General features: G+C 46.4%; 1 protein-coding gene and 1 long non-coding RNA gene across 3 annotated transcripts; both read left to right on the forward strand.

Moving 5' to 3' along the window:
• Nucleotides 1-618: 618 nt before the first annotated feature.
• Nucleotides 619-16,270, forward strand: LOC308609558. Of its 2 annotated transcripts, none has more exons than XR_014014304.1 (4): nt 619-736; nt 2,364-2,673; nt 6,716-6,767; nt 16,184-16,270. It is a non-coding gene; the product is annotated as an uncharacterized lncRNA (long non-coding RNA). The 2 variants fall into 2 exon arrangements; XR_014014305.1 differs by lacking the exon at nt 16,184-16,270 and adding an exon at nt 14,114-14,204.
• Nucleotides 16,271-21,602: 5,332 nt separating this feature from the next.
• PCSK1N (proprotein convertase subtilisin/kexin type 1 inhibitor) lies at nt 21,603-27,022 on the forward strand. The gene is made up of 3 exons (XM_081221971.1): nt 21,603-21,795; nt 25,800-26,272; nt 26,661-27,022. Exons 1-3 carry the CDS (start codon nt 21,682-21,684, stop codon nt 26,851-26,853), a joined length of 780 nt encoding a protein of 259 aa, XP_081078097.1. The 5' UTR covers nt 21,603-21,681; the 3' UTR covers nt 26,854-27,022.
• Nucleotides 27,023-27,558: the final 536 nt, after the last annotated feature.

A 27,558-nucleotide genomic window follows, 5' to 3' on the forward strand; every position in this document is an offset into this window, starting at 1 on the left:
GGGGTGCAAATGCGGAGTTCTCAGGCCTCCCAAGGCCCCAACGAGGTCCTAGTGGTCCTCGGAGGTAGAACTGCAGCGCTGCTTGATGGACTCAGTGCCAGGCGCGGGTAGCAGGCGCCGTGCACACAGCTCTCAGTGCCCCAGCAGGGCCCTGGCCTCGAACTTGCCGACTCCATGGCCACGCCAGCAGCAGCAACACACCTGCCTGGGTAGGACCGGGATGCCAGTCAGACCCTGGGTATCCCAGGCTGCAACCCTTGTACTTCCAGGCCACTTCCTTTGGTCCCGCCCATTCGGTACACCTAGGCCGCGCCCTTCCTCACTTCCAGGCCCCATCCCCGCTGCGTTTCCAGACCCCACCCTGCTCCTATCAAACACAGGCCCGCTAGCTCTTCGGAGCCTTTTCCTTCCTTGAGCCCTCAGGTTCCGCCCACCTCAGGCTGCTGTGCTGTTCACAGACCCCAAGTCTCCAGGCCCCGCCCCCAGGTCCACCCGCTTCCTATCTTTCAGCCCTGCCCTCTAAGCCTCCCGCAGGCCCACGTTTCCCGCCCTCAGCAGCCTCTAGACCCTACCTCTTCCCGTCTTCAGACCCCGCCCTCTCCTGCTCCTTAAGGTCCCGCCGCTTCGGGAACCTCAAACGCCCGGGCGCCCCGCCCTCCTCCCACTTTGGGGGCCCCGCTCAAGGTCTCCGGGTCTGGAAGGATGTTGGAGCCGTGGGGCCGTGGAACGGTTCATGGTGAAGTTCAGGGCCTTGTGCTCTGGCTCCTGGGGCTGCCGGCTGGGCCGGGCGGGACCAGTACTGGGTTTAGTAGCGGAGGACTGGGCTTCGGCTGAGAGTTGTAGGGCGGCATCGAGTGGTGGTGGGGCATCGTGGGAGCCTAGCTGCCGCGGTGTCACCCGGCTCCTAGGTGGCGCTGGGGCGTCCGGTGTCGTGCAGGTCTCCGGAGTTGGGGGGAGTTGGAGCCAGGGCGAGTCCTCAGGCCCCGCCCCCTGACCTGACTGCGGGCCCGCTGCTCTTCCCAAAAGAAGGGAATGCGGGGTCACACCCCGGATGGTTTCCACCGGGGGTTGTGGGGGGGGATTGCAGAGACCCAGAAAAGGCAGGAGACGGGGAAGGCAAGAGTGAGAGAAACGGATGGCGAGAGAAGTAGGAATTGAGGGACATACACAGAGGGACATAGAGACACTAATGGACACGTAGAAAGACAGAGATGGAGGCAGAGAGACATACAAGAAATAAAGGAAAAGAGACAGAGACGAGGAGAAAGGGCAGAGACAGGAAGAGGAGCAAGAAGAAGCCGTTTGAGGGTCAGAAATGCAAGTAGGAAGACCCTCAGCGTCAAGGAGGCCAAGGCGGGAGAGAAGGCGAGGTGGCGGTGTAGAGTTCTGAGCTGGTTTGAGGGGCTGAGCCGACAAGGGTTGTCAGGCCAGGCCTCCTCAGGCTGCCTGCCCACTTACCCTCCAGCTCAGGGGCCTCAGAGAGGCAGAGATGCCCAAACTGCATTGCAGTCTCTCTCTCTGTCTCTCTCTCTGTCTCTCTCTCTCTCTCTCTCTCTCACCCTCTCTCTCTCTCTCTCTCTCTCTCTCTCTCACCCTCTCTCTCTCTCTCTCTCTCTCTCTCACCCTCTCTCTCTCTCTCTCTCTCTCTCTCTCTCTCTCTCTCATTTCCAACTTAATCCCATCTGTTTCTAATAAGGATTTCAGTGGCTCTCCCTCAGGTTCTTCCTTCCGGTCTCCCTCCCCGCCTGAGCCCCAACTCTGCCTCTATGCCTTGATCTGTCTCTCAGCTCTTTTTCCTCATTTCTCTGCTTTGATTTCTCTGGCTGGTGGCTCTCACCCTCCCTGAGTCCTGGGGTTTGCCATCCACCTGTCTGCATGCGGTGGGGAAGGGAAGATATTTGGTGGATGAGGAGGGTTAGAGAGGTGGACAGAATCAGAGAAGAGCAAGAGGTTCCAGCCCTGACAGTGGATTGGGGAAATCCCTTTGTCCACTTCCTCAGGCAGAGACCCTGAGAGGCTGGGGAGAGAGACCAGGGGAAATCAAAGACAGAGAGAAAAGATAGAGAGAGAGACAAATAGCCAGTTTACAGAGACATCAAAGGAGAAATGGAGTTGCAGGGAAAGAGATACCAAGAGAAAAAGCAGTACACATTAAAAAAAAAGGGAAAAGAGGGAATGAAAGTGAGGAGATAGAGACATTGGGAGAGACAGAGATAGCAAAGAAAAAAAGAGAAGCAAGGGGCAGAGAAAAAAAGAGAAGTGGGAGAAAGAGAAAGTAAGAGAGTCAGAAGAGTTGGGTGCATACCTTACTCTGAGTCTGGGAGTTCCTGGTCTGAGCGTTCTCATTTCCTCTGTTCTCTTAGTGGCAGTTGGAGAACGGGACCTGGCTGGGCAGGACAGCCCTGATAGCCCCACCCCTGCCTTCCCCAGGGATACACCTTTAGAGATCTACGCTCTGATGTCGGGACCTGGCAACCATCCCAAGGAGCCCATTTAGGGCCAACCTCTGGAACTGACCGATCGGGGCCATCTCCACGGGATCTGCAGTGTCATCAGATGCCCTGCAAGCCTGTGGAAGAGGAAGGATATGCCAGTGACCACTTCGGAGGTGACAGGGGAACCTTCCTTTCCTTACGCTCATTATACATATGAGGAAACTGAAAGCACAAAAAGGTAAAGCAACTTGCCCGTGCTTATACTGCCTGAAAGTGGCAAAGCTGGGATTTATAGTCTTATTTACGGTGTATAGAGTTTCAGAGGTCACTTGCAACATAATTTCCGGGACAACACATTATCCATCCTAATTGTGGGTGTTACTTGAAGGTTTTCATGGATGGTGTGAACTATTTTTTTAATAAATTTATTTATTTTTATTTATTTATTTTTGGCTGCGTTGGGTCTTTGTTGCTGTGTGCAGGCTTTCTCTATATGCGGCAAGCGGGGTCTACTTTTTGTTGCAGTGCCTGGGCTTCTCATTGCGGTAGCTTCTCTTGTTGTGGAGCATGGGCTCTAGGTGCACGGGCTTCAGTAGTTGCGGCTCGCAGGCTCAGGAGTGCAGGCTCAGTAGTTGTGGCGCACGGGCTTAGTTGATCTCGACATGTGAGATCTTCCCGGACCTGGGCTCGAACCTGTGTCCCCTGCATTGGAAGGCGATTCTTAACCATTGCACCACCAAGGAAGTCCTCTAGAGTGGATTTCTTGAGTGGAGTTAAACAGTAGCAGCAAAACAGGCTAGAGTGTGTTTGAAGAGAAAAAACTGCCCCAACTGTTAGCTCCCATTCCTGATGGGCTGGGTCTTGCTGATAGGGTTGTAATGACTTCAGCAGAAGTATTCTCTGAGGCCAACAGCCAATTTTTACAAGATCAAGGTTTGGGATTATTTTTTTAAGGGAAATGTGAGAGGACCTATAGAAAGAAAGCTACCTTCTGAGGTATTTAAAAGATGAGCTATTACATTTTTGTCAGATTGAGGTAGGAGTGTGAGTCTGCATGAGAGAGAGAGAGAGAGAGAGAGAGAGAGAGAGAGAGAGAGAGAGTGAGAGAGAGAGAGATCAAGATTGAGAGATCCAGCAATCAAATTCATAGTACTGTAGTCTGAGAAAACACACAAGGTAGTTTCGTTTTTTCCCTAAGTGACAGAGGGAATCCATAGCAGGTCAAAAGTAACAGGGTGAGAGATATTTTACTTGGTTACTAGAAGGTATCAAGGTACAGTAATAGTCAAGATTAATAGTGAAGTAAAAAGAAAAAAAGGTGCTGAAGAATCAGAAAATTAATCTTGTTCTGTCACCTTGAGCAGAAGCCATCCAAGTCTGCAGTCATCAGCTTCTGGAGAATTCCTAAGAATCCTCAGTTTGAAGCCTATTAATAAGGTCTTTTTCGCTGAGGCTCAAGGGCAGTTTTCCCTTTGATCATGCAGACTTTTTTGGAAATGCAGCTTGAACCTATTATGGAGACATCTGGAGGCATCACACGAGTCTCTAGTAGTATGAAGTCACATTGGCCTGTAAGAGAGTAGAATCTAGGATTTGAGGTGCAATTACAAAACACTTAGGGTAGTCTGTTATTAACTCAGAAGTAGCTAGCTATAGGTGGTCCCCAGAGGGGTTAGAGCTTATTGCCATCAAGGCTAATGGCAATACTTTAGTCCCTGGAAGTTTGAGGGTTAGGATTAGAAGTTTGTTGATTTTACTTTCCAGATTCCATTAGGTCTCTCTACTTTTTCTGAAGATTATAGGTGATAATGGCTGTAGAGTTTCTGAGGAAGTTAAAACTTTACAGAGTTTTTAAATAACAGAGTTCTTTAAATAAGTGCAATGCCTGTCCCTGCTACTGGAGAGGTAAGTTGAGTCGGGAATACAAAAGCAAGCAGTTTCCCTACCTTTACAGTGATAACTCTCTGACCAGTAGGAAAAACTCAGTTCACCTGGAAAATAAACCACAGCCAGAACTTGCTCATAGCCCTTTGGAGGTGTTCAAAAGAGCCTCAAGCTATTGGTTTCTATCCACACCCTACCTTTTCAGTCTTTGTCATGATTGTTATGAGGTGTGACATGCAAGGGAACCATCTCAGCAAGACCCTTAAAGTTACCCCATCAATGTTGGTTCAGTGTGAAGGCCAATTTATCTCTGCTATTGTGGCTATTATCATGAAGCATTTTTGTTAACCTCCACTCTTCTTATGGTGATCTCAAGTGTCAATTGGAGAAAAAACACACAACATAAGAGCTGTGAGTTGAGTTTTATTCAGTGTTTCTGAAAACTGGGAACTGCTTCAAAGAGGTAGGGGAGGAACTAGTAAATGTATAATTTTTTTGGCTGGGAAATACATGTAGCCAAGTATGCATCTTGGTAAAAGATTACTGCTAATCACACACACACACGCGCACATACACACGCGCGCACACACACACACACACACACCATATCTCAGTTAAGGATTTTAGTGCTTATCTATATATGGGAAGATGCAAGAATCTGGGGTCATTGAAATTCTTCTTTAGATATGCATCTTAACTATCTAGGGGCCCATATATCCAAAACATAGAATGTTTCCCCCTGAATTCCTTTCAGGGTATACCTGTAGGTGAGTGATTGCAACGGCTCCTCGTAGAATTGGAATGGTAGGCAACATTCTTTGTTTACACAAGTAATGGAAAGCTATATAGAAATTCCTTCATTTGTTGTCCATTTTGATAAGGGTTTTGTAGTGGCTTCAGATGAATATGAAATTATCACTGTAAAAGGCTAGTTACATTTCCCTATGAAAGGAGAAGGGGAGAATTTTGGCTGCAGGAAAATGCGATTTGACATAAACATACTCAAAAGAGGGTTATTATAGCTGGTTTAAACAATAATTCAGGCAATTTGACAATTTTATCAAGGCATACTATTAAAAAATAAGCACTTCTTAATCCCCAAATACAGAAATGAAGAGGAGGGTGTCTCCTATGTTAAACAAAATGATCTCTCTCCTTGAGACAGATAAAACAAGCAAGCTTGGGATTCCTCTGGTGGTCCAGCGGTTAAGACTCCACGCTTCCAATGCAGGGGGCCGGGGTTCCATCCCTGGTCAGGGAACTAGATACCACATGCCGCAACAAAAGATCCTGCAGGCCTCAACAAAGATCCTGAGTACCGCAGCTGAGACCTGGTGCAGCCAAATAAATAAATAAATGTTAAAAAAAATAAAAGAAGCAAGCTCTTCGTGTGGTTTTTTGCCCTTTTGTTCTAAGGAATCTCTCAAATGGACAATCTTGTTCATGGCAAAAGTTTCTCAAAGTGGTTATTTCAATTCCAAAATTTCCCTGGTGAAAATTGCCACTTAGATAATGTGTTGACATTACAGTGAGAAAACATGAAGGAAGCAACCGTGCCTGCAAGGGGCACGGTTTTAGACTGAGAAGTTCTCCCGAGAACTGCAGTGTTCCAGAAGGGTGGTGCTTGTGTGACTTGGTGTCTCCAGATTTTGGCCAAAGGCCAATCATCACTGATATTGGGCCAGGAATAAAAACCTTCCTGATTCTGGGCAGATGAAACTAAACAAAGCAATTCTCAGGGACACAAAAACAAGACTGAGGAAAGTTCACGTAAGGTTTTTTTTTTTTAGTGGTGAGGTACACATAACGTTAAATTTACCTCAACCATTTTTTGTGTGTGTGTGTGTGGTTCACGGGCCTCTCACTGTTGTGGCCTCTCCTGCTGCAGAGCACAGGCTCCGGACGCGCAGGCTCGGCGGCCATGGCTCACGGGCCCAGCTGCTCCGCGGCATGTGGGATCTTCCCGGACAGGGGCACAAACCCGGGTCCCCTCCATCGGCAGGTGGACTCTCAACCACTGTGCCACCAGGGAAGCCCTACCTCAACCATTTTTTTTTTTTTTTTTGCGGTACGCGGGCCTCTCACTGTTGTGGCCTCTCCCGTTGCAGAGCGCAGGCTCAGTGGCCATGGCTCACGGACACAGCCGCTCCGTGGCATGTGGGATCTTCCCAGACCGGGGCACGAACCCGTGTCCCCTGCATCGGCAGGCGGACTCTCAACCACTGCGCCACCAGGGAAGCCCTCAACCATTTTTAAGTGCACAGTTTGGTGGTATTAAATACATTCATAATGTTGTTCAACTATCACCACCATCTATCTTCCTAGCTCTTTTCATCTTGTGAAGCTGAAATTCTGTACTCCTTAAACAATAACTCCCCATTCTCTCCTCCCCCTAGCTCCTGGCACCCACCATTCTACTTTCTGTCTCTATGAATTTGACTACCTCATGTAAGTAGAATCATACAGTATTTGTCTTTTTGTGACTGGCTTATTGCACTTTGCATAACAACCACCTTGCATAACAACCACAAGGTTCATCCATGTTGTAGCATGTGTCAGAATTTCCTTCCTTTTTAAAGCTGAATAATATTCTGTTTTATGTATATACCACATTTTGCTTATCTATTCATCCACCATTGGATGCTTGGGTTGCTTCCACATTTTAGCTATTGTGAATAATGCTGCTATGAACAGAGGTATACAAATAGCTCTTCAAGACCCTGCTTCCACATGATGTGATCCAAAGTAGGTTTGTCCAAAGGACGCTGGTCTGAGAAGACTTTTTGACTTCTTCAGCCCCCAGGGACAGCTGGAGAATAGAGTATCACAAATATGCTCATTCTCTCCCTATAGACTTTCCCACTTCTTGCAAAATAACACTCATCTGTGTAATTAAATATAACACTCATACTATACAAGTGGACAGACTATAGGAGCAGTGGTAGAGAGGTAGAAAACAACTTTACCAAATAACAAAGCATATCTGATCAGGTAACCAAAGTCCTGGGGAACCTTTTCCCTGGGAAAACAAAGAAATCCAAGGCAGAAAGTTCTATATTCAATTCACTGTGTACTTACTCCCAGACACTGGCAAGGAGGTGTAACTCAATTAGCTGAAGGCACGAGGGGTTACAGATGTGTGCACTACTGTGTTTTAAAAAAAAGTTATTGGGGCCTCCCTGGTGGCGCAGTGGTTGAGAGTCCGCCTGCCGATGCAGGGGATACGGGTTCGTGCCCCGGTCTGGGAGGATCCCATATGCCGCGGAGCGGCTGGGCCCGTGAGCCATGGCCGCTGGGCCTGCGCATCCGGAGCCTGTGCTCCGCAACGGGAGAGGCCACAACAGTGAGAGGCCCGCATACCGCAAAAAGAAAAAGAAAAAAAAAAAAAAAAAAAAAAAAAAAAAAGTTATTGGATTTGAGATCGTGTTAGGTAGTTTTATAGTTTCAGTGTACGAATCTTGTACTTATTTTTCAGTGTTTTTATTCTTTTTTAAAAACTTTATTTTATTTATTTATTTTTGGCTGTGTTGGGTCTTTGTTGCTGCATGCAGGCTTTCTCTACTTGCAGCAAGAGGGGGCTACTCTTCGTTGCGGTGTGCGGGCTTCTCATGGCGGTGGCTTCTCTCTTTGTGGAGCACAGGCTCTAGGTGCATGGGCTTCAGTAGTTGCAGCACGCGGGCTCAGTAGTTGTGGCTCATGGGCTCTAGAGTGCAGGCTCAGTAGTTATGGCGCACGGACTTAGTTGCTCCGCGGCATGTGGGATCTTCCCGGACCAGTGCTTGAACCTGTGTCCCCTGCATTGGCAGGCAGATTCTCAACCACCATGCCACAAGGGAAGCCCATTTTTATTCTTTTTGATGCTATTGTATTGTCGTTGTTTTCTGGCCGCACCGCGTGGCATGTGGGATCTTAGTTCCCCAACCACGGATGGAACCCATGCCCCCTGCAGTGGAAGCGTGGGGCCTTAACCACTGGACCTCCAGGGAAGTCCTGGAATTGTTTTCTTAATTTCATTTTTGGATTGTTCATTGCCAGTGTATGGAAATACAACTGAATTTTGTAATGTTGACCTTGTATCCTGAAACCTTGCTGGTCTCATTTATTAGGTCTAAACAGATTCCCTGTGGATTTTTTTTTTTTTTTTTTTGGTGATACGCGGGCCTCTCACTTTTGTGGCCTGTCCCGTTGCGGAGCACAGGCTCCGGATGCACAGGCTCAGCGGCCATGGCTCACGGGCCCAGCCTATCCGCGGCATGTGGGATCTTCCCGGACCGGGGCATGAACCCGTGTCCCCTGCATCGGCAGGCGGACTCTCAACCACTGCACCACCAGGGAAGCCCTCTTGTGGATTCTTTTAAGACTATCCATGTACAAGATCATGTCATTTGCGAACAGAAATGATTTCACTTCTGCCTTTCCAATGTGAATGCCTTTTATCTCCCTTTCTTGCCTAATTGCCCTGGCTAGCACCTTCAGCACAATGTCAAATAGAAGTGGTAAAGCAAACATCTTTGTCTTAATCCTGATCCTTGGGGGAAAAGCTTTCAGCCTTTCACCATTAAGTATGACGTTAGGTTCTTTGGAGCATTCTCTGCTGCGTCTTGGGGTGTGTGGATGGACTGGCTTCCTGGTGGGATTGGTAACCCCTTTTCCATCCAGGATGGGTGGCTCCAACCACCTTCAGGAAAGGCGTTCTAGTTATCTTTCCTTTTCTTCTTTCTTTTTTTAAGAAACTATTTAATTTTTAAAATATTTGTGGTTGATTTTTGCACAATGAAGTTTCAGCTTCTCAACCTTTTCCCCCGCCTGGGGCTGCGGACCCAGACTGGCCTGGATCTGCCGTCCTTCTCATTCCCACGTCCCTCCCCCCACTTCCTCCAGGGTCTGTCCACTTGTCACTGTGTTGTGCTGGGGATTGGCACTGAGGTGGCATGAGATTCCACTTGTGTAGAACTTTGTTGAGTAAAGATCAGTTTCTTGTGACAAAAAAAACGAAGTGTGATATTAGCTGTGGGGTTTTTGTCCTTTACCATGTCGAGGAAGTTTTCTTCTACTCCTAGGTTGTTGATGATATGTTGTTGATTCACGATAAAAACGTATGAAGGGGTGTTGAATTTTGTCAAATGCTTTTCCTACTTCTGTTGAGTTGATCGTGTGGTTCTTGTACTTTATTCTATTGTTATGGCCTACTATATTAATTGATTTCAGATATTAAACAACCTTACATTCCCGGGATAAATCCCACTTGGTCATGGTGTATAATCCTTTTTATATGTTGTTGGCTTTAGTTTGCTAGAATGTTTTTTTAATTTAATTTTATTTATTTTTTTATACAGCAGGTTCTTATTAGTCATCCATTTTATACACATCAGTGTATACATGTCAATCCCAATCTCCCAATTCATCACACCACCACCCCTAGTTTGCTAGAATTTTGAAGAGGGGTTTTGAGTTTACATTCATAAGAGATATTGCTCTGTACTTTTGTAGGGTTGCCTTTGTCTGGTTTTGCTTTTGGCCTCATAGAATGAGTTGAAAAATGTTCTCTCCTCTTCAATTTTGGGGAGGAGTTTGTGAAAATTTTCTATTAATTCTTCTTTAAATGCTTGGTAGAATTCGCCAGTGAAGTCATCTTGATCTGGGCATCTCTGTGGGAAGTTTTCAAATTATTGAGTAATTAATAATTAATTTCAATTATTATTAATTAATTTCAGTAACATACAGAGAATTTGCTCCAATATAGCGCTGTTCCTTTTCTCTTCCTTTGCCCTATTATCATTAGGTAAATTACATCTTTATACATTATAAGTCCATCAACAATTTTATAATTATTGCTTTATGTATTTGTCATCTAAATCAGATAACAGAAGAAAAGAGTTACAAAACACATATTTATACTGTCTTTTATATTGACCTCTGTAGTTACCTTTAGCAGTGTTCTTTGTTTCTTCATGCAGATTCGAGTGACTACCTGGTGTCCTTTCTTTTTTTTTTTTTTTTTTTCTGCCGTGCCACTGCCTGCAGGATCTTAGTTCCCCAACCAGGGATTATTGAACCCGTGTCCCCTGCAGTGGAAGGGCGGAGTCCTAACCACTGGACAACCAGGGAAGTCCCCTGGTGTCCTTTCAGTTCAGCTTGAAGGACTCTCTTTAGTATTTCTTGTGGGTCTGTTTAGTGATGTTTTTGTTTACTAAACAAAATGTCTTCACTTTCTCCCTCATTTAATTTTTTTTTTTAAATTGGGACTTCCTTGGTGGCGCAGTGGTTAAGAATCCGCCTGCCAATGCAGGGAACATGGGTTCGAGCCCTGGTCCAGGAAGATCCAACATGCCGCGGAGCAACTAAGCCCGTGCGTCACAACTACTGAGCCTGTGCTCTAGAGCCCACAAGCCACAACTACTGAGCCTGCGTGCCACAACTACTGAAGCCCGTGCGCCTAGAGCCCGCGCTCCACAACAAAAGAAAACACCACAATAAGAAGCCTGTGCACCGCAATGAAGAGTAGCCCCCTCTCGCCACAACTAGAGAAAGCCCACGCCCAGCAATGAAAACCCAATGCAGCCAAAATAAATAAATTTATTAAAAAAATTTCTTTTTACTTGTGGTAAAATACACATAACATAAATCTACTCCTTTATTTTATTTTATTTTATTATTATTATTTTTTGCGATACTCGGGCCTCTCACCATTGTGGCCTCTCCCGTTGCGGAGCATAGGCTCCGGACGCGCAGGCTCAGCGGCCATGGCTCACGGGCCCAGCTGCCCCACGGCATGTGGGATCCTCCCGGACCGAGGCACGAACCCGTGTCCCCTGCATCAGCAGGCGGACTCTCAACCACTGTGCCACCAGGGAAGCCCAACTCCTTTATTTTTAAAGGGTATCTTTTCTGGATATAGAATTGGTGGTTGACAGTCATTCCAGGGATTGGACCCGGGGCCTTGGCAGTGAAAGCACAGAGTCCTAACCACTAGATCACCAGGGAATTCCCTCTTTAAGCACTTTGAATATGTTGCCTCCCTGCCTCCTGGTCTCTATGGTTTCTGTTGAGAAGTCAGATGTTAATCTTCTTGTGATACCCTTGTACATGATGAGTCATTTTTCTCATGTTGCTTTCAAGATTTTCTCTGTCTTTAGCTTTCAACAGTTTGACTACTATGCATATAGATATGGATCTCCTTTAGTTTATCCTACTTGGTATTTGTTGCTCTTAGATGTATAGATTCCTGTTTTTCACCCAACTGGGAAGTTTCTTGTCATTGTTTCTGTTTTTTTTCTTTCAGTTCACGCTTTTGCAATTCTTTCAGAGATGGTTTGTACATAATAATCAAAATTGTAGATATCCTAAAAGATCTTTATTTTGCCCTCATACTTGAATACTAGGTTGACTGAGTAAAGAGTTTTAGCTTAAAAATTGCCTCTCATAGCTTTTAAGATATTGCCCCATTGTGTTAGAGTACTGTGCTGACCGAGAAAACTCCGATACTCCTGTAATATTTTATGTGACCTATTTTACATCTTTTTTAAAAATTTTTTTAAGATGTTGCGGGTAGGAGTTTATTAATTAATTTATTTATTTTTGCTGTGTTGGGTCTTCGTTTCTGTGCGAGGGCTTTCTCCAGTTGTGGCAAGCGGGGGCCACTCTTCATCGCAGTGTGCGGGCCTCTCACTATTGCGGCCTCTCTTGTTGCGGAGCACAGGCCCCAGACGCGCAGGCTCAGCAGTTGTGGCCCACGGGCCCAGTTGCTCCGCGGCATGTGGGATCCTCCCAGCCCAGGGCTCGAACCCGTGTCCCCTGCATTAGCAGGCAGATTCTCAACCACTGCGCCACCAGGGAAGCCCTATTTTACATCTTTTGAAGCTTCTTCTTTACCTTTGGAGTTCTAAATTTCCCCAGGATCAATTAATTAATCAAATACAACATGCATACTTTATGTTGGACATAGTGACGGGGGATGCAGCCATGAACATTACAGATGGCATCCCTGCTATTTATTTATTTATTTATGGCTGAGCTGCATGGCTTTTGGGATCTTATTTCCCTAACCAGGGGTTGAACCCGGGCCACAGCAGTGAGAGTACTGAGTCCTAACCACTGGACTGCCAGGGAATTCCCCCTGCTCTTTTTTACAGAACTTTCATTCTAATGGGGGAAGGAGGTAGATAACCCACAAATACATAAATACAGGCTGCAATAAATGCAATAAAGGGAATGAACAGGGTGTAATGTTAGAGAGTAATGTCTGGAGGACAAGGCTGATATTTATACAAGGTGCTCAAGGGAGCAGCTGATTCTAAATAAGTATAGCCTTTGCAAATGCACTGAGAAAAGGAGGATGCATGTTGAATTTTCAACGTCAATATTTCATAGCCCTTAACTTCCCTTTTCCATTGTCTATCTCTTGGTCTTTTTGGATCCTCATACCTGAAAGACTTTTTCAAAATTATTTTTCGAATTACTAATTCTGTTTTCAGTTATGGCCATTCTATTTATTCAGCCCTCTGTCTGCTGATTGCTCTTTTCATTGCAGCCTCTTTTTTTCTTTTTAAAGACTGTACTTTCGGGAATTCCCTGGTGGTCCAGTGATTGGGACTCGGCTCTTTCACTGCCAGGGCCCAGGTTCAAACCCTGGTCGGGAAATTAAAATCCCGCAAGCCCTGTGGTGCAGCAAAGAAAAAAAAAGACTATAGTTTTAAAATTTTTGATATTTATTTGGCTGTGCCAGGTCTTAGTTGTGGCACGGATCTTGGTTGCTGTGTGCGGGATCTTCCTTGCAGCATGCAAACTCTCAGTTGTGGCATGTGGGATCTAGTTCCCTGACCAGAGATCGAACCTAGGCCCCCTACATTGGGAGTGCAGAGTCTTAGCCACTGGACCACCAGGGAAGGCCCAAGACTATACTTTTTTTTTTTTTTTTGCTGCATTGGGTCTTCGTTGCTGCGTGCGGGCTTTTCTGTAGTTGCGGCGAGTGGGGGCTACTCTTTGTTGCGGTGAGCGGGCTTCTCATTTCAGTGGCTTCTCTTGTCACGGAGCACGGGCTCTAGGCACGCGGGCTTCAGCTGTTTTGGCACGCAGGCTCAGTAGTAGTGGCTTGTGGGCTGTAGAGTGCAGGCTCAGTAGTTGTGGTGCACGGGCTTAGTTGCTCCGCAGCATGTGGGATCTTCCTGGACCAGGGCTCGAACCCATGTCCCCTGCATTGGCAGGAGGATTCTTTTTTTTTTTAAATAAATTTATTTATTTATTTATTTATTTATTTTTGGCTCTGTTGGGTCTTCGTTTCTGTGCAAAGGCTTTCTCTAGTTGCGGCGAGTGGTGGCCACTCTTCATCGCGCTGCACAGGCCTCTCACTGTCGCAGCCTCTCTTGTTGCGGAGCACAGGCTCCAGACGCGCAGGCCCAGTAGTTGTGGCTCACGGGCTTAGTTGCTCCGCGGCATGTGGGATCTTCCCAGACCAGGGCTCGAACCTGTGTCCTGGCAGGAGGATTCTTAACCACTGTGCCACCAGGGAAGTCCAAGACTATACTTTTTTAGAGCAGCTTTAGGTTCACAGAAAAATTGAGAGAAAGATACAAAGATTTTCCAATGCCCCTTGCCCCCACACATGGCCCATTCTTATTTTGCAAGTGTAGTGTCATCAATATTTAAGAAGATTCCATACTCCTTTGATTACTTTTGTTTCCTCTCATTTTTTTTCCTGTTCCATTTGTTCTTAGTCCTTATGTTTTGTATTATTGGTTATTCTTAAATTAACTCAATGCTTTATACATACTTACTGAATTCTTACTATATTCCAGGTGTGGGGATGCAATGGTGAAGAGATTGAAGACTCTGTCCCCGTGAAACTTACACTGTAGTTGGGGAGACAGTATGTAAAGCATTATAGAGGTAATATGATGAAGGGAATTGTTAAGTGCTACAGTGTAAAATAAAGCAGACTCTAGAGACAGAAAACTTGAGGTAGAAATATCAAGGAAGGCCTCTTTGAAGGGGCGATATCTAAACAGACCAGGATGAAATGAGGGAACAAGGCACATGCAAAGAGAATAGCAAATAGCGAAGAGCATGAAGTTGTGAGCACACTCAGCATGTATGAAGAGCAGAAAGGAGACCAGTGTAGGTGCAGAGAGAGTGAGGGGGACAGTGGTAGGATGGGAGGTCAGAGATGTAACAAGGACTAGATCTCACAGGGCCTTGTGGACCATAGGACTTTAGCTTTTATTCTGATGGGAGCCAGGAAGGAATTCTGAGTACATAAGAGAAATTACTTGAGTTAGAGTAGGATACCTCTGGCTGCTATGAGGAAAAGAAACTGTAAGGAGGCAAGGAAAGAAGCAGGGAGACTAGTGAGGGAGCTACTGCAAGGGCCCAAATGACTGATGACAGTGCTGACAGTGGAGGGGATGAGAAGGGGTTGGATTATGGATCTATTTTGAAGGTGGAGCCAAAAGGACTTCCTCAGAGACTAGATGTGGGGGTGAGAAAAAGAGAGGCATCAAGGATGCTTTATGGTTTTTAAAAGAATGAAATAATGCCATTTGCAGAGACATGGATGGACCTAGAGATTATCATACTAAGTGAAGTAAGTCAAAGACAAATATCATATGATATCACTTTTTAAAAAAAAAATTATTTTATTTATGTATTTATTTTTGGCTGCGTTGGGCCTTCATTGCTGCACGTGGGCTGTCTCTAGTTGCGGCGAGCGGGGGCTACTCTTTGTTGTGGTGTGCGGGCTTCTCATTGCGGTGGCTTCTCTTCTTGCGGAGCATGGGCTCTAGGCGCGTGGGCTTCAGTAGTTGTGGCTCACAGGCTCAGTAGTTGTGGCTTGCGGGCTCTAGAGCACAGGCTCAGTAGTTGGTGTGCACGGGCTTAGTTGCTCCGCGGCATATGGGATCTTCCCGGACCAGGGCTCAAACCCATGTTCCCTGCATTGGCAGGTGGATTCTTAACCACTGCGCCACCAGGGAAGCCCCTGATTATCACTTTTATGTGGAATCTAATTTAAAAATGATACAAATGAACGTTTTACAAAACAGAAACTGACTCACAGATCTCAAAATCAAACTTATGGTTACCAAAGGGGAAACATGGGGGGAGGTGATAAATTAGGAGATTGGGATTAACATATACACATTACTATATATAAAATGTATATATACTGATTCACTTTGCTGTACACTTGAAACTAACACAACACTGTAAATCAACTATACTCCGATAAAAGTGTAAAAAAAAAGGATGCTTTATGGTTTTTGACCTGAGAAGCTGGGTGAATGAGGGACCATTTACAGAGATGGGGGAGACTGAGAGAGGAATAGAGTTTTTGTTTGTTTTGTTTTTGTCTTTGTCGTGGAAGGGCAGGCCTTGGAGGCAGTAACTCAATAGTTCGATTTTGGGGAAGTTAGCATTGAGATGCCTATGAAACATCAAAGTGGAAATGTTGAGGAGGCAGTTGGATTTTGAATCTGGGGAGGCCCGGGCTAGAGATGTGAATTTGGGAGTTACAGTGAATACAGGCTATTTAAAGGAATTAGAGGGACTTCCCTGGTGGTCCAGTGGGTAAGACTCCATGCTTCCAATGCAGGGGCCCTGGGTTTGATCCCTGGTCAGGGAACTACATCCTGCATGCATGCTGCAACTAAGACCCGGCACAGCCTAAATAAATAAATATATATTTTTTAAATAAAGGAATTAGAATGACAGAGCTCTGGAGGAGCTCATACTGGCAATTGAGTGCTCCAGCCTGAAGCCACACAGTCTGCTTCCACTCAGGATGGACTTCTGCAAAAGTCCATCCTTGCCGCTTGTATTTAGATTGTGGTTCCCTTAGCTCTTTTTTCCATATGGCTTGACTCCATCTGCAGTCTCCTAGAGAATATTCGGTCCCCTGATGGCTCCCTTGAAAAGCACCACGGGCAACATGGATGGACCTGGAGATTATTATACAAGTGAAGTAAGTCAGACAGAGAAAGACAAATATCATATGATATCGCTCATATGTGGAATCTAAAAAAAAATGATACAAATGAACTTATTTACAAAACAGAAATAGACTCACAGACTTAGAAAACAAATTTATGGTTACCAAAGGGGAAAGGTTGAGGGGGGGAGGGATAAATTGGGAGTTTGGGATTGACATATACACACTACTATGTTTTAAATAGACAACCGACAAGAACCTACTGTATAGCACAGGGAACTCTGCTCAATATTCTGTAATAACCTAAATGGGAAAAGAATTGGAAAAAGAATATATATATATATATATATATATATATATATATATATATAAACTGAATCACTTTGCTGTACACTTGAAACTAACACAGCATTGTAAATCAACTATAGTTCAATATAAACTAAAAATTAAAGAAAGAATGAATGAAACAGAGAAAGAAGGAAAGAAAGGCACCACTGAAGATTTTCTTTTCAGGGTATTTTTTGGGTTGCTTTGGGAGAACTTGGGGAAGGAAGGGAGGTATCAACAGATGTGTGTGCTCATTAGACCAATTTGCTACACTCTCCCAGAAGGCTTCAAAATGCAGCAAATCAGAACATGTCCCTGCTGTGCTTCAGGCTCACTGGCCTTACTTTATGTGCCATGAATGTGCCATGCTGCCTCTCACCTTAGGTCCTTTTCTTGTGCAGTTCCCTCTGCCTGAAATGCTTTTCCCTTATACCCAGCTTCCTGGGTAACTCCTCCTGGACCTTTAGTTCTCAGCATGGATACCCTTTCTCAGGGGGAATTTTCCCAGCCCCCCTTCACTATGGGTGGTAGACCCTCTTACCACTGGGTACTTGACAACTCTGGTGTAGAGGCTAAATTTGGTTGAGTGCTGCCAGACAACTGTCCAGAATGGCTGCTCAAGCCCAGACTCTCACCAGCAGTACATGAAGGTTCTTGTATCCCCACATGACTTCCAGCACTTCGTGTGATTCGGTTTTCTAATTTTTGCAAATATGATGGGTGTAAAGTAATATTTCACTGTTTTTTCTAAAATTTGCACTTCTCTAATCATTAGTAAAATTGAGCATGTCTTCATATGCCTGATAACCCCATGGGTTTCCTCTTTTGTGATCTGTCTGTTGCTATCCTTTGTGCATTTTTCTTTGGGGTTCCTGTCTTTTTCTTGCTGATTTCCCAAAGCACCTTTATATTCCGGATGTTTAACCTCTGGTGATTTCAGCCATAGCAAGTAGATATTTGCTGTTATGTCTGTTAACTTTGTGTATAGGGGCTTTCATTAAACAGGAATTGTACATTTTTTTTGGCCGTGCCGTGTGGCTTGTGGGATCTTAGTTCACTGACCAGTGATTGAACTCATGCCCCCTGCAGTGGAAGCAGGGAGTCCTAACCACTGGACCACCAGGAAATCCCCCAGAAATTGTAAATTTTTTTTTCCTTTTATTTATTTTATATTTTTTGCTTTATAACAAATTTAATCAGTTATACATATACATATGTTTCCATATCCCCTCCCTTTTGCGTCTCCCTCCCACCCTCCCTATCCCACCCCTCCAGGCGGTCACAAAGCACCGAGCTAATCTCCCTGTGCTATGCGGCTGCTTCCCACTAGCTATCTACCTTACGTTTGGTACTGTATATGTGTCCATGCCTCTCTCTCGCTTCGTCACAGCTTACCCTTCTCCCTCCCCATATCCTCAAGTCCATTCTCAAGTAGGTCTGTGTCTTTATTCCTGTCTTAGCCCTATGTTCTTCATGACATTTTTTTTCTTAAATTCCATATATATGTGTCAGCATTCGGTATTTGTCTTTCTCTTTCTGACTTACTTCACTCTGTATGACAGACTCTAGGTCTATCCACCTCATTACAAATAGCTCAATTTCATTTCTTTTTATGGCTGAGTAATATTCCATTGTATATATGTGCCACATCTTCTTTATCCATTCATCCGATGATGGACACTTAGGTTGTTTCCAGCTCCGGGCTATTGTAAATAGGGCTGCTATGAACATTTTGGTACATGTCTCTTTTTGAATTATGGTTTTCTCAGGGTATATGCCTAGAAGTGGGATTGCTGGGTCATATGGTAGATCTATTTGTAGTTTTTTTAAGGAACCTCCATACCGGAAATTGTAAATTTTGATGTGTATACTGTCATTAACATTCTTCCTTGTGGTTTGTGCTTTTGAAGTTTTGTTCAGGAAGTCCCTCCCCATATCAAGGTCACATAGGCTATTTTTTTCTATTAATTTATAGTGTTTCCTTTTACATGAAGGTCTTTAACCTGTCTGGAGTTACTGTTTGTATATGGTGTGAGGTAGGGCTCCAGCTTATTTTCTTCCAGTTTTCCAAGCACCATCTACCTTCCTGGCCTTAGAACACATCCTAATACCTGGTAACTAAAGTCTACCTTCTTTACTTCTCTTTTTCAGAATTAATTTAACTCTTCACAGACCTTTATTCTTTTATATAGATATTTATTTATTGAGATATAATTCACATACCATAAAGTTCATCATTTTAAAGTGTACAATTCAATATATTCTCTCAGAGCATTAATGTCTTCATCTGTAAAGAGAACAATTCCATCTCAAGAAATTGTCGTTGGGACTAAATGGTATTTTAAAGGTACTTTTGAATAAAAGGAAATTGTTAATTGTTAGATAAAGATATCTTTACTTGAAATGAAGATAAGTCATATATTGCCCTAAAAAAAAAAGTGTACAATTCAATGGTTTTTAGTATATTCAGCCATCACCACTATCTAACACCAAAACATTTTCATCACCTCAAAAAGACACACTGTACTTATTTGCAGTAACTGCCCCCCGCACCCACTGCCATTCCATTCTCTTCTCCCCTCAACCCCTGGCAACCACTAATTAACTTTCTATCTCCATGGATTTGCCTATTCTGGGCATTTCACATAAACGGAATCATGCAATATGTGGCTTTTTGTGTCTGGCTTTTTTCACTTAGCATATTTTCAAGTTTCATCCATATTGTAGCATGTATCAGTACTTCATTTCTTTTTATGGACAAGTAATATTCCATTGTATGGATGTACCTCATTTTGTCTATCCATTCATCAGTTGGTAGACATTTGAGTTGTTTCTAGTTGGGGGCTATTATGAAAAATGCTGCTTTGAACATTCATGTATAAGCTTTGTGTGGACTCTTTATATACATTTTGAAATGTTTTATTGATTTTCTTTAAAATATTCAGCTGGGATTTAAATTAAGATTATATTTAAATTATATATTAATTTGGATATAATTGAAATATTTATAATATGAAATAGTCTCATCCAAGAGCATGAAATGTGTCTTCATTTATTCAGATCATCTTTTATAACTGTTAGTGAAGTTTAACATTTTCTCTATAGCAGTCTTTTTTTTTTTTTTTTTGGCCACACTGTGCAGCATGTGGGATCTTAGTTCCCCAACCAGGGATCGAACCCATGCCCCCTGCACTGGAAGCATGGAGTCTTAACCACTGGACCGCCAGGGAAATCCCTCTATAGAAGTCTTATTATCCCATTTATACTAGTTTCCTATTGCTGTGTAACAATATTACCATAAGCTTCTTAACTTGAAAAAACATTAACTCACAGTTTCTGTGGGTCAGGAGTCAGGGTGTGGCTTAACTTGGTTCTCTGCTTAGGGTCTCACAAGACTGAAATGAAGGTGTTTACCAGGGCTGCAGTCTCATCTGATGCTCGACTGGGGAAAGATCTGTTTCCAAGCTCACTCAGGTTGTTGGCAGAATTCAATTCATTGAAGTCATAGGACTGAAGGCTTCAATTTCTTGCTGGCAGTCAGCTGAAGGCCACCCTAGGCTCCTAAAGGCCACCCTCTGTTTCTTACCATGTGAGGTTCCCCAAAGTGGCCACTTGTTTCATCAAAGCCAGCAAGGGAGTGGGAGTTGCCTCACAAGTTGATCATTTCAACCTCATTTTTAACATAATTATCTACATGTAATCATGTACATCTGGTCACCGTTGGACACACACACACACTCGAAGGGAGAGGATTACCCAAGGATGTGAACATCAGAAGGCAGGGATCATGGGAGTCATCTTAATTGCATGTCCATTACATCATCCCTGGGTATATACTCTTCAGGTCCAAAGGGGATGTGTATAAGGATTTTCATTGTAAAGTTGTTTGTAATACTGAGGAGAGAGAGGCAGTTAGAATAAATGGATTAGATATATTCACAACGTAAATGGATCTTTCTTTTCCTCACTTTTGATTTATGTCATGTTACCATACTTTAATTCCAACCAAAATGAAAATATCTTTATTTTTTATCTGATTATAATAGTAATACCTATTCATTGAATCTTTCTTCCCCAGACAACTGAGAAAAGTGTAAAGGAGAACGTGACAAACCATCAGTTATCTCTCCCTGCCCCCAGTGACATGCCCTGCCATACCACTGACATGCCCTTCCTAACATTTTACCCCCTATGGATACACAAATTTTACCAAAGTTTTGTTTCCTTTGATGAAAGAATGCAAAGAAATCCTTTGAATCCTTTTGATGCTTGAAATCCTTTTGGAACAATATATGAGTAAAATCTATCAGTGTATCTATCTATATATCTATGGAAAAACAAGTAGATACAGAGAACAAAATAAAGACAGACGGGAGGAGTGTTGTGGAGATGAAGGGAGAGAAAGAATCAGAGGCAGGGAGAGACAGATGGGAGGGGAAGACAGAGAGAGCTATGGACACATAGGGTCAGAAAGAGAAACACAAAGCCATGGAGAGATGAAGATACTGGCAAACAGACAAGGAGAGGATAGAAAGGAACTTTTATTGAGCTCCTGCTGAATGTCATTAAACCTTCAAAGCCACTCTGGGAAGCAGTTACCAGTAACCCTTTTATGCAGGTAAGGGGCTGCACATTAGAATGGTGAACTGACCTATGTATGGTCACATCACCTGGAATGAACCCATCACCCTGTAAAGGCCCTGGTCCATAGGGCATCCGTAACTGTTTATCCAATGAACAAAGTCATATATCTCCTCCCCAAGGAGGGAGAGGCCGACACCAGACCCTCATTCCCCTCCACTGCGTCAATTTTTCCTGCCTGTCTGCTGAGGCGACAGCAAGGTCTGTTGCCCTGGCAACTGCCCTCCGACCGCCATGGCAACCGCCATCGCAGTCTCCAGCTCGCCACCTTGCCCCTTGGGCATCTCCATGGCAACGGGCGGGATGGAGGGGCTGCGGGAGCTCCTAGGCGGCACCTGCGTGGAGTGGCGGGAGGGGGTGGGCAGGGTTCCCCGGCGTGCGCAGCCGCAGAGCACCGCATCCGTGTCCGCTAGCCCAGGCGCTGCGCACTTGCCAGCCAGTCAGCCCGTCCGGAGCCCGGCTCGCTGGGGCAGCATGGCGGGGTCGCCGCTGCTCCGCGGGCCGCGGGCCGGGGGCGTCGGCCTTTTGGTGCTGCTGCTTTTGGGCTTACTCGAGCCGCCCCCCGCGCTCTGCGCAAGGCCGGTAAAGGTGCGACCCGGGTCGGGCGCGGGGTGGGGGTGGGGTGGAGGATGCTACCGGCGAGGGTCGGTGCCTGGCCTCTGGCTCCTCATTTCTCGCTGGTCCTGCTCCCGGGACGTGCGGAGAGATCGGCCAGGGTGGCCGGGGGTCCAGCCGCCCGTCTGCACCCAGGCCATGCCGGGGTTGGTCTCTTGGGTGTGCGGGTGGCAGTGTCCGGGGCTAGTCGGGCCGCCGCACTCTGCCGGTCCGCCCGGGCTCGGCCCGCCCGCCGCCTGTGGCTCTGTCCATGGGACTAGCGCGCTTTAAGGCAGGGGGTGCGGGCATCGGTTTGTGTGCGCATGATGTGATGATAGGGACGTGAGGGTGTGCTCTCCCTGTGTGTGTCTTTTCATGTAAGAGCTTCCGAGCATCCATACAAAGGTGCCAGTGTGGGTCCGGGTGTGCAGTGTGTGATGCTTCTGCGTGTGACTTTTCTCAGTGACACTGTGTGCTTGTGAATTCTATGGCAATGGCGTGACTTATGGGCGTGTCTTTCTGTGTGTCTGTGTGGTCTTGTTTTTGTTTGGGAGAGAGTGGTCTCTGCATCCCTGAGTGCATATCCCATTTTGGTTCTGTTGAACTGAGTGACTAGGATTTTGTATGTGTGTTCACGAGGCTGTTCCTCCCTGCTTCTTTGTGGAGCTGTGTCATTGTGGGGAGAGGAGCCATGATGTCTCTTTCTGTGCTGCATTATGTCTTTAAGGGTGGTGCTTGTTCTTGCATCTGGATGGCTTGGCGATTGTAACCGCATGAGCATCGGTGTGCATGAACATGTGCAGTTCCTTGCGTGTGGGTGTGGCAGTGTTGAGTTGCATATGTGACGTCTCAAGGCCTGTCAGTCCAAATGAGTGTGTGTGAGGCCATGATTGTGTGTGATTCCCCGGGGTGTCTGAGGGGTGGTGGGTATCAAGGGTACTTGGAGCACATCCTCTTCATGAAGAGTTCAAGGCTGTCTGCGTCAAGGATGGTGTTTTTCTTAATTAAATATTTTTTATATATGACATAATACATTTAAACATATGTATATACAATGTAATAATGATAACCCTCTTGTGTACCCATTACTCAGCTTAAGAAATCGAGCATGACCAATCGTTAGAAGCCCCTGGGTGCCTCTCCCTAAGGCAGCCCCTCTTCTCCATAATTATCCTGTATTTTCTGTTAATTGATCCCTTACTTTTGTTTGCAGCTTATCACATATGTATGTATCGCTAAACAATATCTTGTCTAGTTTTTCCTCACAGAAATGGAATCATACTGGGTGTGTGGCTCCTGGTAGTCACTAGGGGTCACTAGGTAGTCATCAGGGTGTCTGGTAGTCGCAGGCAGTCTGCAGTGGAATTCTGTAACTTGCTTTTTTTTTTCTCTACCTTGGTTGTGAGATTCATCGCATTGAAGTATGTGGCTATAATTCATTTATTTTTATTGCTGCATAATTTTTTTTTTTTTTTTTTTTTTGCGGTACGCGGGCCTCTCACTGTTGTGGCCTCTCCCATTGCAGAGCACAGGCTCTGGACGCGCAGGCTCACCGGCCATGGCTCACGGGCCCAGCTGCTCCGCGGCATGTGGGATCTTCCCAGACCGGGTCACGAACCCGTGTCCCTTGAATTGGCAGGCGGACTCTCAACCACTGCGCCACCAGGGAAGCCCATGCTGCATAATATTTTATCCCATGTGTATATCATGGTTTATAGATACATTCTTAATACGTCAGCAACAACATTTGGGTTGTTTCCAGCTTTTCTTTCTTTTTTTTTCCTCCCTTCACTTTTATGTTAGTACAAACAGTGCTGCTGTAGTTCTTCATGCACTTGTGTCCAGCAGTATATGTGCAAAAGCTAGTCTGGGGTGTAACACCCCAGGAGTGTGGCATAGGATATGTGCATCTTTTAAGACATTGCCAAATTGTTCCTCAAAGGTATCTTAACAATTGAGTTCCCAGCAGCCATGTATAAGAGCTTCCATTTTTTCTATATCCATGTCAACATTTGACATTATCAGACTTTAATTTTGGCAATCTTTTGGACGTATTCTGCATAGTGTATCTCACTGGTATTTTAATTTGCATTTTCCTGATTACTAATGAGGTTCACTATTTTTCATTTGTTTAGTAACTTTTTTGTATTTTTTTTCCTTTAAAATTTATTTATTTATTTATTTATTTATTTATTTATTTATGGCTGTGTTGGGTCTTCGTTTCTGTGCGAGGGCTTTCTGTAGTTGTGGCGAGCGGGGGCCACTCTTCATCGCGGTGCGTGGGCCTCTCACTATCGCGGCCTCTCTTGTTGCAGAGCACAGGCTCCAGACGCACAGGCTCAGTAGTTGTGGCTCACGGGCCCAGTTGCTCCACAGCATGTGGGATCTTCCCAGACCAGGGCTCGAACCCGTGTCCCCTGCATTGGCAGTCAGATTCTCAACCACTGCGCCACCAGGGAAGCCCTAGTAACTGTTTTTGGTTCCTCTTTTGTGAAATACTTGATCATCAATTTTGCCTATTTTTATATTAGTTTGCTTTTCTCCTACTGCTTTTTAGGCATTCTCTGTTTATTGGACATTAATCCTTTATTGACTGTTTGTGCTACAAGCATCTTCTCCCACTCTGGTTTTACTTTTCGTTCTTTTTAGGGTGTCTTGGGATAAAAAGAAATTCTTAATTTGAATGTAGTTAAAATTATTTGTCTTTTCCTTTCCATTGTTCCCAAATTTGGATCACTTGTTGTTCCTGCACAATTTATTGAAGGAGTTGGTCCTGTCCCCACTGCTCTGCAGTGTCCCCTCTGTCGTAGCAAGTGTCAGTGTGTGTGGGTCTGTTTCCAAGCTCTGTTCAATCCTATTCCTTCCGCTGCAATCGAATCTGCGGTTTAACTTGCCCATTTAATTTTTGATTTCATTAAAAGTATTTTTCTAGATGTTCTAGATGTTTCTTTTTCAAATCTTCGTGGTCATTTTAATGGTCATTAGTTCCTCTCTCATACTTCTGATAGTCTTTTATTTCTTTAAACTTATTGAAATTGTTTCAAAACTGCCTGAACTGAAAATTAGTCATTGGGTAATTTATTTTACAGATAGACTTGCACACATGCCAAATGATATATGGACACGGTTATTCATCCCAACATTATTTATGAGAATAGCAAAAGATTGGAAGCATCCTAAATGTTCATCAATTGGGCTGGTTAAATAAACTATTATACATCCATACAAAAGAGAATCAATACAGAAGAAAGGAAGGAAGAGAGAGAGAAAGGATGCTCTTAAGGTACTGATCTAGATCTAGATTCCAAAAAGCAAGGTGCAGAACAGTCTGCTACCTTTAGGGTAAAACAAGTGGACAGTAGGAATCTATAAAATGCAAATACAGGTTCCTGTTGTCCACAACATCAATATAGAAAAATCCATAGCTGTCATATCTACCATCGCTACTCCTATGAAACAAACAAACAAACAAACAAAAACAAACAAACAAACCAAAAAACCTGGTCTTGGGCTTCCCCGGTGGCGCAGTGGTTGAGAGTCCGCCTGCCGATGCAGGGGACACGGGTTCGTGCCCCGGTCCGGGAAGATCCCACATGCCGCGGAGCGGCTGGGCCCGTGAGCCATGGCCGCTGAGCCTGCACGTCCGGAGCCTGTGCTCCGCGACGGGAGAGGCCACAACAGTGAGAGGCCCACGTACCGCAAACAAAACAAAACAAAACAAAAACCCTGGTCTTCAGCAGCCCTGGGACAAGTTCTGAGTCACTAGGAAATCGTTAGGGGTGGTGAATCTAGGGGTCTTTGGTGGTCCTAAGAGTGTCCAGAGATATTTGGGGGTCTCCATTGACCTTAGGGGTGTCTACTCATATTTGAGGGGCCACGGTGCCTTTGTTGGCATGTTGGCATCTAGGGATATTTGAGATCCACGGAGTCCCCCGGGTTGGGGGTCCCTGGCCTGACGGACGCTGACGACCTCTCGCTCCCCACCTGTCTTCCCGCAGGAGCCCCGCAGCCTGGGCGCAGCCTCTCCGCCCAAGGCTGAGGCCAGCACTCCCCGTCGCTTCCGGCGGGCAGCGACTCGAGGAGAGGCGGCGGGGGCTGTGCAGGAGCTGGCGCGGGCGCTGGCGCACCTGCTGGAGGCCGAAAGGCAGGAGCGGGCGCGGGCCGAGGCGCAGGAGGCTGAGGATCAGCAAGCGCGCGTCCTGGCGCAGCTGCTGCGCGTCTGGGGCGCGCCCCGCACCAACGACCCGGCGCTGGGCCTGGAGGACGACCCCGACGCGCCAGCCGCGCAGCTCGCCCGAGCCCTGCTCCGAGCCCGCCTGGACCCCGCCGCCCTCGCAGCCCAGCTTGTTCCCGCCTCTGCCCCCGCCGCGGCACTCAGACCCCGGCCCCCAGTCTACGACGACGGCCCCACGGGCCCAGATGCCGAGGACGCCGGCGACGAGACGCCGGACCTGGATCCGGAGCTGCTGAGGTCCCCCCCCACAAGGGGTGGTCGGGGCGGGGGCGGGCGCCTACATCCCGGGAGGAGGAGGGCGAGGAGCGGCGGGGGCCTGCTTCACGGGGTGGAGGTGCGAACACCTAGGTCCTGGAACCCTGGGAGGGAATTTTCTAGTCCTGGACCTAGGGTGTGGAGGCAGAGATGCCTGGCCGGCCTCCTTCGTCCGAATGGGAGGCGGGGAAACTATAGTTTCAGGGATGGAAGGCGGAGACATCCGTCTCCTGGAAGCAGTGGGATGCCTGGGTGGGAGGCGGCTGCCAGGTCCCCAGGCGGTCAGGGGTAGCGGCGCTGTCCAGGTCCTAGGGCCGGGGCGTTGGCGCACGGACACGTCCTCACTGCGTTCCACTCTGCTCCCCTGCAGGTATTTGTTGGGGCGGATCCTCGCGGGAAGCGCAGACCCCGAAGCTGTGGCTGCCCCGCGTCGCCTCCGCCGAGCCGCTGACCAGGACCTGGGCCCTGAGGTTCCCCCTGAGGGCGTGCTGGGGGCCCTGCTGCGCGTAAAGCGTCTGGAGACCCCCGCACCCCAGCCCCCAGCGCGCCGCCTCCTGCCTTGAGCACCGCCTGGATCAGCGCGCCGCCTCCTGCCCTGAGCACCGCCTGGATCCTGCGCGTACTCCGGGGGCCCAGGACCGCCTCGCCCCTGACACCCCGACAGCCAGTTGCTGCCCTGGAACCCCAAGATCCCCACCCCTGACCCCACAATAAATATGATCTGAAGCAACTATGTGCTTGTTTGAGTGGCAGTGTCTAGGGGGCCGGTGGACTGGGTGGAGACGGCTGCCCTCAGACAAGGGGAAAGGGGCCCCTGCCCTCCATCCTGCACTTTTGAGACAACCCCTGCCTCAGTCTTTGCCTCTCCTCACTGGAGAGATACCCATATGGACAATGGCAGTGCCCACCCGGATTTTGTGCCGTTTCTAGGCCTCGCTTGGGAATGGGGAGCCAAGAAGACTTTGAAGCCACTTTCAGCGGCATCTTCTGGGGGTCCATCCTCCTGGGGACCAAGTGGTGGTCAAGGGGTGGCTGTTTGTGAGGCATGTGAGTAGAGCTTGGGCGGTGCTGGCACGACCACTTGCACACGTGGTGGGCTGCCGGCCAGGGGCCAGCCCTCCCAACACCATCACCTCCTGGCCTGGAACTCTCTGGGCCTTGAGGAAGTGTATTAGTCAAGGTAGGAGGCTAGGATGTATTTTGTTAGTTTGATATGTAATGTTTAGTTATATAGTATAGAAGCCATTCTATCTGTACTCTTATCCCAG

Source organism: Mesoplodon bidens (assembly GCF_964165515.1).
Source record: "Mesoplodon bidens genome assembly, chromosome: X".
NCBI lineage: Eukaryota > Metazoa > Chordata > Mammalia > Artiodactyla > Ziphiidae > Mesoplodon > Mesoplodon bidens.

Coding starts and splice junctions, on each gene's coding strand:
- PCSK1N (XM_081221971.1), top strand. CDS start 21,682: ATGGCGGGGTCGCCGCTGCTCCGCGGGCCGCGGGCCGGGGGCGTCGGC. Junction 21,796..25,799: donor TCTGCGCAAGGCCGGTAAAG/GTGCGACCCGGG, acceptor GTCTTCCCGCAG/GAGCCCCGCAGCCTGGGCGC. Junction 26,273..26,660: donor CTGGATCCGGAGCTGCTGAG/GTCCCCCCCCAC, acceptor GCTCCCCTGCAG/GTATTTGTTGGGGCGGATCC.